This window comes from Cervus canadensis, chromosome 1, assembly GCF_019320065.1.
Source record: "Cervus canadensis isolate Bull #8, Minnesota chromosome 1, ASM1932006v1, whole genome shotgun sequence".
NCBI classification, from domain to species: Eukaryota; Metazoa; Chordata; class Mammalia; order Artiodactyla; family Cervidae; genus Cervus; species Cervus canadensis.
This window is the reverse complement of record NC_057386.1, coordinates 31,708,902-31,724,667: the sequence shown is the minus strand read 5'-3', so window position 1 is coordinate 31,724,667 and position 15,766 is coordinate 31,708,902. Positions and strand designations below refer to the sequence as shown.

Sequence of the window (15,766 nt, the reverse complement as noted above, 5' to 3'; positions counted from 1 at the left end):
CAACTAAAGTTATTAGTAGTATTAATAACTAAAAATAGAAAAAACATATGATTAATACAACACAGGGGAAATTAATTAAAAACAGGACAAAAACAAGGAAAGAAAACTCAGAATGGGTCAGTGCTGCCTTAACTGCAATATTATTTAACTTTGGTCTAGAGTTCTAACCAATGCAATAAGACAAGTTAAAGAAGTACATAAGGGCTGAAAAGAAGGAAATGAAATTATCATTATTTGCAGGTTAAAAATAGTCTATTTGGCAAAGTTAAGAGGATCAACTGAACAATGACTAGAAAAAGGTAAAGAATTCATGGTGGTGATCAATCACAAAATGAAAAAATCCAGGGCATTCCTAAATTCCAGTAGGAAGAACTCTTCTAAAAATTATTTTTAAACATCATTAACAATACCAACAAAATCTAAAACATATCTAGCACAGTGCCTGGCCTATAGTAACTGCAGGAAATACTGCTGAAGGAATGAGTGAAGGGAAAGAATCAACACCGCAAAAATGTCAATGCTCCCCAATTTAATCTATAAATATACTACACATCTACCCAAAATCCCGTATGCAGTGCTTTTACTAGAGAGGAAGTGGTAGATGAGGCACCGCACAAGATTCTTTTTAATAAAGCTATGCAGGGCTTCCCTGAATAGGTGAAGAGTCTGTCGGCCAGTGCAGGAGACACGGGTTTGATTCCTGATCTGGGCAGATCCCACATGCCATACATGGAGCAACAATGCCTGTGTACAACTGCTGAGCCTCTGCTCTAGATCTGGGCACTGCAACTACTAGAGCATCCTAGAGCCTGTGCTCCACAAGAGAAGCCACTGAAATGAGACGCCCACCTACCAAAACTAGAGAGCAGCTCCCGCTCTCCACAGCTAGAGAAAAGCCTGTGTAGCAATGAAGACCCAGCACAGCACCCCCCGCCCAAGTAAACTAAGTAAGTAAGTAAAGCTATGCAAAACTGCGGTTAGAAGAGGATAAATGAAGGGAAATACAGAAAGATCAAGGGTATGTGTTACACAGGGGGCCTTAAGCAACCAGACGTTAAATCTTTATTTAAAAAACTACAAGAGTATGATGCTAGCAGTTATCAAAGGCTTCATTAGTGCAGAAGAACAGAAGGTCCAGAAAGAGTGCAACTGTGTAAAAATTCAGTGAATGAAATAGGAAACATTTCATACTTGGGTGGGGATTAATAATTTAGCAAATGGGGAAAAAAATCACAACACACAAAACAAATTCCAAATATTGTAAAGATTTCTGTGCTCTAAAAAAGATTAAAAAAGAAGAGGAAAGTTTAAAGAAAATTTAGGTAATTAGACAAAGTATTTCTGTTAATATAATCCCTGAGTATGAAAAGCCTTTCTATTATCTCCCTTTCTCCTATAAGAAAAGGCCATGAATAAAAACAGTGATAATTTCAACTAAATTTAACAAGTATGTATATTTTTAAAGTCATTTATAAAATCAAAATCCAAATTAATAGAAAAAATATTTGTACCAAATGTGCCAGATCAAAGCTTAATCAAACTTGAGTTAACAAATAGGTAAGAAACACTTGGAAATTAAGAAATAATAAGCTAGGTTAAGAACATGTATAGGAATGTAACAGGCAATTCATAAAGGAAGAAGTAAAAAACATCCAAAAAATATATTAAAAGATGCTCAATGGCATAAGTAACTTTTAAAATGTATATTAAACCACTGTATACTTAACAGAGAAAGATTTTTTTAAAGTTCATCAGAATTGGTATAGATATATGAATCTGAGACATTTTTAAAATGCTTAAAATTTTATACAGCCTAAATCCAGAAAGCCTACATTGAGGAATTTAATCTAACCTGGGCAATAATTCAGTCATACGGAAAACTCATTTTTATAATTCAGTTCAGTTCAGTTCAGTTGCTCAGTCGTGTCTGACTCTTTGCAACCCCATGGACTGCAGCATGCCAGGCTTCCCTGTCCATCACCAACTCTCAGATCCTACTCAAAGTCTTGTCCATTGAGTCAGTGATGCCATCCAACCATCTCAGCCTCTGTCGTCCCTTCTCCTCCCACCTTCAATCTTTCCCAGCATCAGGGTCTTTTCCAATGAGTCTGTTCTTTGCATCACGTGGCCAAAGTATTGCAGTTTCAGCTTCAACATCAGTCCTTCCAATGAATATTCAGGACTGATATTCTCTAGGATGGACTGGTTGGATCTCCTTGCAGTCCAAGGGACTCTCAAGAGTCTTCTCCAACACCACAGTTCAAAAGCATCAATTCTTCAGTGCTCAGCTTTCTTTCTAGTCCAACTCTCACATCCATACATGACTACTAGAAAAACCATAGCCTTGACTAGACGGACCTTTACTGGTAAAGTAATGTCTCTGCTTTTTAATATGCTGTCTAGGTTGGTCATAGCTTTCCTTCCAAGGAGCAAGTGTCTTTTAATTTCATGGCTGCAATCACAACATGCAGTGATTTTGGAGCCCCCCCGCCCCCAAAATAAAGTCTCTCACTGTTTCCATTGTTTGTCCATCTATTTGCCATGAAGTGATGGGACCAGATGCCATGATCTTCGTTTTCTGAACGTTGAGTTTTAAGCCAGCTTTTTCACTCTCTTCTTTCACTTTCATCAAGAGGCTCTTTAGTTCTTCTTCGTCTTCTGCCATAAGGGTGGTGTCATCTGCATATCTGAGGTTATCGATACTTGATATTTCTCCAGGCAATCTTGATTCCAGATTGTGCTTCATCCAGCCCTTAGTCAAGTGGTTTATTGGGCTTCCCAGGTGGTGCTAGTGGTAAAGAACCCACCTGCCAATTCAGGAGACGTAAGAGAGGCAGGATAGATCCCTGGGTTGGGAAGATCCCCTGGAGAAGGGCATGGCAACCCACTCCAGTATTCATGCTTGGAGAATCCCATGGACAGAGGAACCTGGTGGACTACAGTCCGTAGGGTTGTACAGAGTCGGACACGACTGAAGTGAGTTAGCAGAATGGTTTATCATCAGAAGATGATACTGGCTGAATGGATCAGGGATCTAAATGTAAAAAATGACACCATGAATTTGCTAGAAGAAATCAGGAACAAATTCCTTTATAATCTACAAGTAGCAAAAGCAATGAGTGAAAAAGGAGAGGCAATTAAAAATTGATAGTCAATTTTATTTAAAAAAACAAAACAAAACTAAAACTTCCATATGACAGAAGCTACCATGGATAAAGTCAAGCAACAAATGATAAAGGAGAGGAAATAATTACAATATATCAGAAAGAGCTAATCTCCCTAATACATAAAGAGCTTTTAAAAATTAAAAAACAAACAAACAATAATCCAATAGAAAAAAATGGGCAAAAGACAGGGAATTAATTTACAGAATATAGTGCTTAAGAATGTGAAAACATACTTCATATCATGAAAAATGCAAATTTAAAACTACACTGGAAGGTGAAGGAGATTAAGAGGTACAAACTTCCAGTTATAAAGTAAGGAAGTCAAGGGAATATAATGTACAGCATAGGGAATATAGTCAATAATATTGTAATAATTTCATATGGTAAGATGGTAACTAGACTTATCTGGTGATCACTGTAATGCACAAAAATATCAAATCCCTACGCTGCATACCTGAAACCAACATAATATTATAATTCAATTATGCCTCAATTTAAAAAATAAATAAAATAAAATTACAACTAAAATTTTATCTCACTTCGGTTGGCAAAAATTCAGGAAATTGACAACGCCCTCTGCTGGCCAACCTGGGAAGTCAAAGGTGACAACCCCTGTGGAGGGTAATTTGGCAACAGGTTAAAAAAAAAAAAAGAAATCACAAATGCCCTGGTTCTGAGAATTCACTCTTAAAAGAATCTCACACACACAAAAAATCACAAAGCTATTTATTGCAGCATTATTCTTAAGAGCAAAATACAGGAAACAATCTAAATGCCTATGCTTAGGAGACAGGTTAATGAACTACAGTACATACAATAGGGGTTTCCTTGGTGGTTCCGTGGAAAAGAATCTGCCTACCAATGCAGGAGACTTGGGTTAGTTTCCTGGGTTGGAAAGATCTCCTGGAGAAGGAAATGGCAACCCACTCTAGTATTCTTGCCTGGGAAACCCCATGAACAGAGGAGCCTGGTGTGCTGCAGTTCATGGGGAAGCAAAGGAATCAGACACAAGTTAGTGACTAAACAACAACACACAATAGAGCACTATAAAGTCCTAAGAAAAACCAAAAAGATCTCAACGAATTAGTATTTCTATGATGCTACTGTTAAGTGAAAAGAGCAAGATACAAAAGAGTAACAAGGAAGAGAAATGAGAATACACACACACACACACACACACACACACAAGCACCCTGGATGCTTATTTCCACAAGAAGTAACCCAGGAAGAATAAATGAGAAATTAAGTTAAATTAAGTTAAAAAAAAAAAAGGATTACTCTAAGAAGAAGTTGAAGAAGGCATGAAAAAGGGTGGAATGGAGACAAGTCTTTGAGTATACCTTTGTATATAATACTGACTTCTGTACCATATAAATGTTTTACATATTTAAAATTTAAGGGCAGGGAAAAAAGCAAACCCTGAAAATGGACATCCATAGATACAGAGAAGAGCATAAGATACAGAAAAAAATAATCAATTCTCATATCTTTAGAACAGAATAACCTTAGTAATCTTAGTGGGATATTCTAAATTTAAAAAATAACCATAAAGAGACTCAAACTACACTTAGTATATGTAGTGGCGCTTGTGTAATGATTCTGAAAACTTTTTTGTATAAACTATGAGAGAGACCAGGCTTCCCATGTAGCTCAGTGGGTAAAGAATCCACCTGCAACGCAGAAGACTCCGGTTTGATCCCTGGGTCAGGAAGATCCACTGGAGAAGGGATAGGCTACCCACTCCAGTATTCCTGGGCTTCCCTGGTGGCTCAGCTGGTAAAGAATCTGCTCAGAATGTGGGAGACCTGGGTTCAATCCCTAGGTTTGGAAGCTCCCACAGAGAAGGGAAAGGCTACCCACTCCAGTTTTTGGCCTGGAGAATTCCATGGACTGTATAGTCTATGAGGTCACAAAGAGTCGGACATGACTGAGCAACTTTCACTCATACCAGAGACCAAATGAGCAAGAACATATCAATGCTTTTGGAAACCTGGGTTCTCACTGCAGGAAAAGGAAAACACTAACTTGGAATGGGGAAGTTACAAAGAAACCTGTGATGCTGGATTAGAATCAAAGGAATTGGCATGGACTCAGGATTTGCTGAAAAAAAACCTTGCCAAATCCCACCACTGTCTTTTTTACAGCCCGAAAGCGAAGGATGATCATGTTTAAATGTAAAATGTAAAAAAAAAAAAAAAAAAAAAGACTATCATCGTTTTGTTGAGAATGGTTACTCAAAGAGGTGAGAACTTGCCTCTTGTTCTGCAGAGCCTGATAGATTTACCACCTGGGGGAGAGTGTACCAATTCTGGAACTAGACTATAAAACTGTTAGCAGCTTTTAAGATAAAATAGGAGAAATTAAAGAGATGCCCTGCTTCATTTGGTCTCAGTGATGAAGTTAACCATGAATGGACTGGTTGTAATGTCCATTTGACCTATGGCAACCCATTCCAGTATTCTTGCCTGGAGAATTCCATGGACAGAGGAGTCTGGTGGGCCTACAGTGCATGGAGTCACAAAGAGTCAGACATGACTGAGTGACTAACACACACAGGTTGTTACACATACAGCCTCTGAAAGGGGAGGGTTTTCAGACCTCAGAGCTCAAACAAATCCTCTGAAGGGCCCAGTCTCTCCTGGCCTTACCTTGGTTGTATTTTCACCATTTCTTTCATACTGATTTCGCTGCTGAACTTTCTCAGCAATCTCTTGTGCAATTTGGCAGGTAGAATCGTAGGTGGAGAACCTGCATCAGAGTCATAAAGAGAGAGACGCGTTGAAAATTCCTTAAAGGAAATTTCAGCGTAATCTAAAGTTGCAGTTTGTAATTCTAGTCATGACAGCGAACAGGAAGGGAGGATGATCAGAGGGGCAGTAAAGGCATACACGTGGTGAATGTTAACTCATTATGGGATGGGTTCCATTCTCAACTCTTCCTTTGTAATAACTCACCCCACCCACACAAGAACGCTGCGAGCCGGGTCCCCATCTCCAGCATATACTTGAGAAAAATCAGGCACAGGGAGGTAGAGCCACTTGCCCAGCTGGTACCTCCAGCTGCAAACCCCGGCTGCCTGGCCCCGAGCCTGTCTGTGCTCCTAACCACTGTGCTCTCTGGCCGCTGATCAAGCATCCCAATGCATTCATTCACAAAACATTCAGCAAACATTTCTGGAGGCCTAGCAGGGCTCCAGGCATGGGAGAACACAGCAATGAACAATGAACTCAAGAGACCCCACAGAGACTGAGACAGAACTGTGTCTGAGTGTCTCCTGTGGAGGTACAGGTCAGCAGTGGCCTGCCGCAGGGGCCAGGGGCAGAGGCTCTGGGTGCAGCAGACCTGCGTATGGCATAAGCCCTATTGGAGGAGGTCGCCATTAAATCCAACATAGAGCTGCCAGAACTTACACAGGACTAGGAAAATAGACTCTTGGAGGGTACAAACAGAACCTTACACCAGAACCTCACCAGGACCCAGGAGAAAGGAGCAGTGACCCCAGAAGAGACTGACCCAGACGTGCCCAGGAGTCTCTGGCGGGGGCGTAGATCGGCCTGCTGCAGGGCTGGGGGCACTGAGTGTGGCAGCGTAGCATGGGACCTTTTGAAGGAGGTCGCCATTACCTTCATTACCTCCACCATAGTTTGGCCCCAGGTAAATAACCGGGAGGGAACACAGCTCCACCCATCAACAGAAAATTGGGTTAAAGATTTACTGAGCATGGCCCCGCCCATCAGAACAAGACCCAGTTTCCCCCTCAGTCTATCCCATCAGGAAGCTTCCATCAGCCTCTTATCCTCCATCAGATGGCAGGCAGACTGAAAACCACAATCACAGAAGCAAAACGTGGTCCACTGGAGAAGGGAATGGCAAACCACTTCAGTATTCTTGCTTTGAGAACCCATGAACAGTATGAAAAGGCATAAAGACAGGACACTGAAAGATGAACTCCCCAGGTCGGTAGGTGCCCAATATGCTACTGGAGATCAGTGGAGAAATAACACCAGAATGAAGAGATGGAGCCAAAGCAAAAACAACACCCAGTTGTGGATGTGACTGGAGATAGAAGTCAAGTCCGATGCTGTAAAGAGCAATAATGCATAGGAACCTGGAATGTTGGGTCCATGAATCAAGGCAAACAGGAGATGGCAAGAGTGAATGTTGACATTTTAGGAATCAGCGAACTAAAATGGAGTGGAATGGGTGAACTTAACTCAGATGAACATTATATCTACTACTGTGGGCAAGAATCCCTTAGGAGAAATGGAGTAGCCATCATAGTCAACAAGAGTCTGAAATGCAGTACTGGGATGCAATCTCAGAAATGACGGCATGATCTCTGTTCGTTTCCAAGGCAAACCATTCAATATCACAGTAATTCAAGTCTATGCCCTGACCAGTAATGCTGAAGAAGCAGAAGCTGAATGGTTCTGTGAAGACCTACAAGACCTTCTAGAACTAACACCCCCCCAAAAAAAAATGTCCTTTTCATTACAGGGGACTGGAATGCAAAAGTAGGAAGTCAAGAAACACCTGGATTAACAGGCAAATTTGGCCTTGGAGTACAGAATGAAGCAGGGCAAAGGCTAATAGCGTTTTGCCAAGAGAACGCACTGGTCATAGCAAACACCCTCTTCCAACAACATAAGAGAAGACTCTACACATGGACATCACCAGACAGTCAATACCAAAATCAGACTGATTATATTATTTGCAGCCAAAGATGGAGAAGCTCTATACAGTCAGCAAAAACAAGACCGGGAGCTAACTGTGGCTCAGATCATGAACTTATTGCCAAATTCAGATTTCAATTGAAGAAAGTAGGGAAAACCACTAGACCATTCAGGGAAGCCACTAGACCATTCAGGTATGACCTAAATGAAATCCCTTACAATTATACAGTGGAAGTGAGAAAAAGATTCAAAGGATTAGATCTGATAGACAGAGTGCTTGATGAACCATGAACAGAGGATCGTGACACTGTACAGGAAACAGGGATCAAGACCATCCCCAAGAAAAAGAAATGCAAAAAGGCAAAATGGTTGTCTGAGGAGGCCTTACATATAGCTGAGAAAAGAAGAGAAGTGAAAAGCAAGGGAGAAAAGGAAAGATACATCCATTTGAATGCAGAGTTCCAAAGAATAGCAAGGAGAGATAAGAAAGCCTTCCTCAGTGATCAGTGCCAAGAAATAGAGGAAAACAATAGAATGGGAAAGACTAGAGATCTCTTCAAGAAAATTAGAGATACCAAGGGAACATTTCATGCAAAGATGGGCTCAATAAAGGACAGAAATGGTACGGACTTAATAGAAGCAGAAGATATTAAGAAGAGGTAGCAAGACTACACAGAAGAACCTATACAAAAATGATCTTCACGACCCAGATAAGCATGATGGTCTGATCACTCACCTAGAGCCAGACATCCTGGAATGCGAAGTCAAGTGGGCATTAGGAAGCATCACTATGAACAAAGCTAGTGGAGGTGATGGAATTCCAGTTAAGCTATTTCAAATCCTAAAAGATGATGCTGTGAAAGTGCTACACTCAATATGCCAGCAAATTTGGAAAACTCAGCAGTGGCCACAGGACTGGAAAAGGTCAGTTTTCATTCCAATCCCAAAGAAGGGCAATGCCAAAAATGCTCAAACTACTGCACAATTGCACTCATCTCACATGCTAGTAAAGTAATGCTCAAAATTCTCCAAGCCAGGCTTCAACAGTACATGAACCGTAAACTTCCAGATGTTCAAGCTGGATTTAGAAAAGGCAGAAGAACCAGAGATCAAATTGCCAACATCCGTTGGCACATCCTCTCGAAAAAGCAAGAGAATTCCAGAAAAACATCTATTTCTGCTTTATTGACTATGCCAAAGCCTTTGACTGTGTGGATCACAACAAACTGGAAAAATTCTTCAAGAGACAGGAAGACCAGACCACCTGATGTGCCTGTTGAGAAATCTGTATGCAGGTCAGGAAGCAACAGTTAGAACTGGACATAGAACAACAGACTGGTTCCAAATAGGGAAAGGACTACGTCAAGGCTGTGTATTGTCACCCTGTTTATTAAACTTATACGTCTCAGAATACATCATGAGAAACGCTGGGCTAGATGAAGCACAAGCTGGAATCAAGATTGCCGGGAGAAATATCAAATATCAATAACCTCAGACATGCAGATGACACCACCCTTATGTCAGAAAGCGAAGAACTAAAGAGCCTCTTGATGAAAGTGAAAGAGGAAAGTGAAAAAATTGGCTTAAAGCTCAACATTCAGAAAACAAAGATCATGGCATCTGGCCCCATCACTTCATGGCAAATAGATGGGGAAATAATGGAAATAGTGAGAGACTTTATTTTTGGGGGCTCCAAAATCACTGCAGATGGTGACTGCAGCCATGAAATTAAGACTCCTTGGAAGAAAAGTTATGACCACCTAGACAGCATAACAAAAAGCAGAGACATTACTTTGCCAACAAAGGTCTGTCTAGTCAAGGCTATGGTTTTTCCAGTAGTCATGTATGAATGTGAGAGTTGGACTATAAAGAAAGCTGAGCACCGAAGAATTGATGCTTTTAAACTGCGGTGTTGGAGAAGACTCTTGAGAGTCCCTTGGACTGAAAGGAGATCCAACCAGTCAATCCTAAAGGAAATCAGTCCTGAATATTCACTGGAAGGACTGATGCTGAAGCTGAAACTCCAGTACTTTCGCTACCTGATGCAAAGAACTGACTCATTGGAAAAGACCCTGTTGCTGGGGAAGATTGAAGGCAGGAGGAGAAGGGGACCAGAGAGGATGAGATGGATGGCATCACTGACTCAATGGACATGAGTTTGAGTAAACTCCAGGAGTTGGTGATGGACAGGGAAGCCTCGCATGCTGCAGTCATGGGGTAGCAAAGAGTAAGACAAGACTGAGCAACTGGACTAAACTGAAGAAAGTAAATAAGGCAGGATAAAAGGATGTAGAGTGAGAGGCCAGGAGAGCAGCTATTTAGGGAAGAGCCCTACAGAACAACAGGTAACATAATGCTCTGAGGACAAAGGACACACACCCACCTGACACCAGAATTCTCTCGAAACATATCCTGAGCTTCTATTTGCTATTTAACAAGGGTGGGGGCTTTGATGGGTTCACAATGAATCTCTAACAGTCCCTTAATTTTTCCTTTGCTAACAGCCTTTTCACTTTTTATCTGTTTTGGAAAATATCTAAGTGTGTATACACATTTCATCTCTTCTAAAGGGTGGAGACTATGAATACATGACAGATATGTTTTCCAAGACTGTGCCAGTAAACAATATTTAGATCTGCTGTGGAATCTAATGTTCCAATTTTTGTCTGAAAAAAGTAAACAAGCCATTTCTTAAAATCTTTGAATTCCCATGTGTCACCTGAACACTGAGGGGACCTGGCAAATGTCTTTTCGAACAAAGAGAAAAAAACAATTTCCAGTCCTTTCCCTGAGGAATCTTAACTATAGTAATTATAACTATGGCTAACAACTGAGTACCTGATCTGGGCCAGGTTCTATGCTAAGAGCTTTACATTTTAAATTTAATAAGGATCCAATGAGGTAATGTAGGAAAAGGCAATGGCACCCCACTCCAGTACTCTTGCCTGGAAAATCCCATGGAGAGGAGCCTGGCAGGTTGCAGTCCATGGGGTAGCAAAGAGTCAGACACAACTGAGCAACTTCACTTTCACTTTTCACTTTCATGCATTGGAGAAGGAAATGGCAACCCACTCCGGTGTTCTTGCCTGGAGAATCCCAGGGAAGGGGGAGCCTGGTGGGCTGCCGTCTATGGAGTCGCACAGAGTCGGACATGACTGAAGTGACTCAGCAGCAGAGGTAGTGTAACCTATGGGGCTTTCCTGGAATAGACCCCACCTCCATGTCTTCCACCTGCCTCTTGTCTATAGAAAAGCTTTAGCCTCCTAGGCCTTCCTTGAGTTTCAAAGAGTGAATTTTGAGAAGTAAGAAAATGCAGAAAGAAAGGAAAACAGTCAAGCAAGACAAAATAAGAATAGTTTAGCCATTAAGCAAAGTCAAGGACCTTTACTTCCTCCTCAAGGGTGGTAGACAATATTCTGAGCCGTGTCCTTCAAGTCGTCTTGCAGATACTGAATCCCCCACCAGGCAGACTTTAACTTTCCCCCGCCTCGCCCCCCACCAAGCCTGTAGAACCCATACAGTTTCGAAACCACAAGGTTGATGATGCCGATTCTTGATTACCTCACCACCACCTAATCGGAAGAATGTCCACGAGCTGATCACGCACCCCACAACCTCCCTCCCTCATCCCGTCTTTAAAAATCTTTCCCTGGAAATGAAAGCGTTAGTGCCTCAGTCCTGCCCGACTCTTTGAGACCCCTTGGCCCGCCATGGGGCATGGGGGGGTGTGGGGGCCGGAGAGGTGGGGAAGAAATTTGGATGTGTTTGGAGCAGTGGCTACCAGGACTCCTTGCTTGGCAGTGATAAACGCTGCACTTCCCTTCACCACCACCAGGGGTCAGTAGATTGGCTTTACTGTGTGCTGGTGAGCAAACTCGGTTCTGTAACAGGATTAACTCACATATATATTCATGTACACCAAAAGTGAGCAGGTGATATAAGCCAATACATAATTAAGGAAACAGGAAGCTGATAAGGAAAATTGGGTGCAACTTTGCCACATTTCCCCCATTTCCCCTCCATGCCGTCATCAATGAAGAGAGGTTCTTAGGTCTGACTCCGCAGTCCCAGACTACATAAATACAAATCAATAATTAATAAGGTCTAACACACCTCCTGACAGATGAGGAGTAGAAATGACAAGTGCGTATTTCCGGAATTTGGAAGTGAGAGAAATCAGTGGCCCAGACACTTGGACCTGATAAGGCTGGGCCAAGAGCTTATACCTTGGGCTGAACCACAAGGTCAAAGCAGGCCTCTCACTCCAGCAAGAGGGAGGAGCACCTTGGAGATGACGTGAGAGGCACAGGAAGCAAGCAAAGATGAAAGGAAGGGAAAGAGCCTGGCATGGTCGGCTGAGGGGTAGTCCTGGGTAGGAGAGTGAAGAACAAAATGGCAGAAAGGAGTTGAAGTCAGTTTCTGCAGAGCCTTGAGTAGCATGATAATAAGGTTTGAAAGGAATCTGAGAACTGTTGGGTATACCTTTACAGAGAAAGTGAGGCCTTGAAGAGGTTATGGGAAACACTTGTGGCCAAAACCCCAGTTGTCTTGCTCCTAATCCTTGTGTTCTCACCTGAGCTCTACAAACTGGTTCTCAAGTTCTGCTGCACATGTGAATCACTGTCTGGTCTGCATGTGCTTGGCTGTGTCCAACTCTTTTGTGTCCCATGGGTTGTAGCTTGCCAGGCTCCTCTGTCCACAGGATTTCCCAGCAATAATACTGGAGTAGGTTGCCTTTTCCTTCTCCAAAGGATCTTTCCACCCAGGGATCCAAGCTGCATCTCCGGCATCGACAGGCAGATCCTTTACCACTGAGCTACCTGGGAAGCCCCTTGAATCACTGGGGACGTTTTTAAAGCGTCCTCATACCCCAAGCATTCTGACTGAATTGGCAGGGGGCTTGCCCTAGATGTGAGGAGTTGTAAAGCTCCCCAGGAGATTCCAATCTATAGCACAGCTTGGGAACCACTAGCCTAGTGGTAATGGGCAACCTCATGATGGAATCAAGCACACAGGTGCCTAAAGTGCTAGTTTAGGAAAAGTAACCTGAACTCCACGTACACAAATCATTGGGAATGAAAGAAGAGTGGCAGGAGACCAGTAGATGACTTCTCCAGCTATTCAACTCCATAACCAGCCACCAACATTTACTTTCTGTAAGCCATAAGGCTATAAAGGATTGGACGACAGCAGAAAAGAAAAAAATAAAAATAGTGGAGACGTGTCAATAATCTGATAGGAGGAATGAAGAAAAAGTAGATGATTGGAGTTTTTTAGATCTAAGAGACTAAGAGGATGGTGACGCCATGACAGAGGCTGAGGAACTGGAATGGAGAGGGAAAAAGTGGTAAAGCTGATTAACTTTTATCAAAGAGCCTGATCAGAGACAGTCACCATGCGATATTTCTATTACACAGTGAGCTTACCATTTGCTTTGATATGCCATTAAAAGAGTAACAGTCACATTCTACTTCTAAACATGAGTAAAGCATCACTGCCATGATTCTCGACAGCAGGAGGGCTAAGCTGTAATCAAGTCTGTTTTTCTAGATTTTTCTAAGTCCTATCCCCTACTCCTTTCTGCTCTCCTGATCAGCAGCCCACTTTGCAAGGAAGTTGACTGAGCACAGCAGAGTCCCCCAGTGTTTCACTTTCAACAAACATGAGAAAGCTGCTAAGTTAAACTACTTGAGAGGAGGAGGAGAAATTATCAGTGCTTTTCCGCATTAACCGTGGAAGAGGCCTAGGGGTTTGGGGATAGTTTCCACCCACCTAAACGGATACCCTGGGACCTCTACCTTATTTCTGAGCTTTATATCCTACTTTATGTGTAAAAGAGGGAATTAGCCTCCATGAAGTGGGAGGGCAACTTAGTCATCTGTATCAAGGGCCTTAAAGATGTTCATACTCTTGGACCCAGTAGCTCCACTTCTAGGAAGTAAGTCAAAGAAGTGAGAGATGGTACCAAGGGGCCATCTTCCCAATTAAAAAAAATAAAAGCAAAAAAAACCCTAGTATTTTTTTAAAAGATACAAAGAGGGAAATGATTAAATCATACTGCATCATGGTTATTCACATGATACACTATTAAGCAACATAAAGATTGTTTTTGGTGAATATTAATGATATAGAGAAATGGTCCCTGTTTCTATAAAATACATTATACACACACATATATTATACAAAATAAAAAATTCACTTAAGAAGTCAACAATGGCAATTATTCCAGATGATAGAATTAAAGATGTTTCTTTTTTTTCCCCTCTGCAAATATTCAGTATTTTCTAAATTTTTCTATCAGGGTGTTAAAATTAGGTGACAAAAAAATAGTACGGAATCAGTTAAGCCATTGGTCCAGACAATCCAGATCCTAGGTAGATTAACTTTGATCTTGCAAAGTTAATCTCTTAATATCCAGACTCTCTGCAACTTAACTACAAACTATGTTAGAAGTACTAATGTGAGACATATTCTCCAAAAAGAACCGTGTAGAGGTAGAGGGTTTTTAATTAGTAAACAAAAAGCTAAAGTGAATATGCTATTGCAATAGGTTCCTTGGATCGGAATTTGTCTTTCATCATTCAGTCCTAGGGACTTGACTGTTGAATAAAAGACCCTTCCTTATCAGCTATTGTTTTACTGCATAAGTTGCTGCTGTAGACAGTCTTCATGATACTGAGGTGAGGATAAAATACCTTATCAACAACCGGCATAATTTCCTTCCCAGATTCCTGTAAGATTTTTTTGAAGGGCTCACAAGATCTAGACCCCAGCGTCAACTGGTTACTAACTCTCTGACTCCCGTGAATTCTGAACCTCCGTTTCGCTACCGGCGAAATAAGGAAATCACCAGAGGGACTGGCGTTCCACAAAAAAGGTTACTCTGATTTCACTTTCACAGGAGTCCCGGGGAAGCCTGCAGCAGCCAGCTCCACCACCAGGATGGAGATGCGGCTCAGAGATTCCGCGTTGGAACTCCCCCAAGGGTCCACCGCGTCTCCCACCCCAGCCACCCCTGCAGGACCGAGAGTGTCGGCGGGATGCGGCGGAGCGCAACCCCTCAACCCCTGGCTCTCGGCGGCAGGAGAATCCCTGCTCCCCCACCCCTCATTCCGAAAGGCCCCCGGCCCCAATGCCTAGCGATCGCCCGCTCCCCGGAAGCCTGGTCTCCCCCGAGACCGTCCGCTCGCTGCCGCCCTCAACCGGGGCTCACCAGGGGTCCGGGGCCATGGTGCAGTCTCCACCCGCAGCTCGGACACTTCCTGCTCGCAGCAGCTGACTACGGCGGCCCGCGCGGCTCACACCCCGCGGCTCGACCCGTGCGCGCCCGGAACCCGGAGTTTGCAATATACATACCCTAAGGCCTCCAATCTATTGATAAGAGAAAAAGGAAAGCGCTTCCCCGGGGACTGAGGGCCGGACCAGTTTGCCTCCTTTAAGAGACGCAAACAGCTGGGTGCAATTAAAATAAAATTGTTTTCGAACAAAATCCAAGCATTTTTCCCGGAAGGTGGGAGCCGCTTAAGACCTCTAGCAGTTAACATTTTATTCTGCTTAAAACAAACAAACAAACAAAAAAAAACTGGATTGTGGTGATAGTTGCACAAATTGTATAAATTTACTAAAACTCACTTAAGTAAATTTTAGGATATGTAATTTATACCTCAAGTTTAATTATTTTTTTAATCCTGCTTCAAGGGACCCAAAGAAGTGTCAATTATATATTATAGCAGCCTTCCCAGCAGAGGTACTCCTTTATATTTAATTTTTAAATGCCATCAAGTACTTGATTATATCGTTACCCAAAAGGCCACAGACTCTTTACATGGGGGAGGAGGGAATTAGTCTGCATTTCGTGCCCCTTAAATTTCCAGAGAAATACTAGAAAGTTAAAAAAAAAAAAAAAAGAAAAAGCCCTCTCTTGAT

General features: G+C 42.3%; 1 protein-coding gene across 4 annotated transcripts in view; it reads right to left on the bottom strand.

Annotated features, from left to right (window-relative positions):
* Nucleotides 1-15,210, bottom strand: part of STX8 (syntaxin 8) — a 211,434-nt gene extending 196,224 nt beyond the window's left edge. Inside the window, exons 1-2 of one of the 4 annotated variants that reach the window (XM_043474312.1) lie at nt 15,054-15,210; nt 5,816-5,915 (exon numbers count right to left, since the gene is read on the bottom strand). In XM_043474312.1, coding sequence (XP_043330247.1) covers nt 5,816-5,915; nt 15,054-15,070 — 117 coding nt within the window. In that variant the 5' untranslated portion in view covers nt 15,071-15,210. The remainder of the gene's footprint in view (nt 1-5,815; nt 5,916-15,053) is intronic. The other 3 variants (XM_043474302.1, XM_043474322.1, XM_043474328.1) reach the window with 3 other exon arrangements.
* Nucleotides 15,211-15,766: the final 556 nt, after the last annotated feature.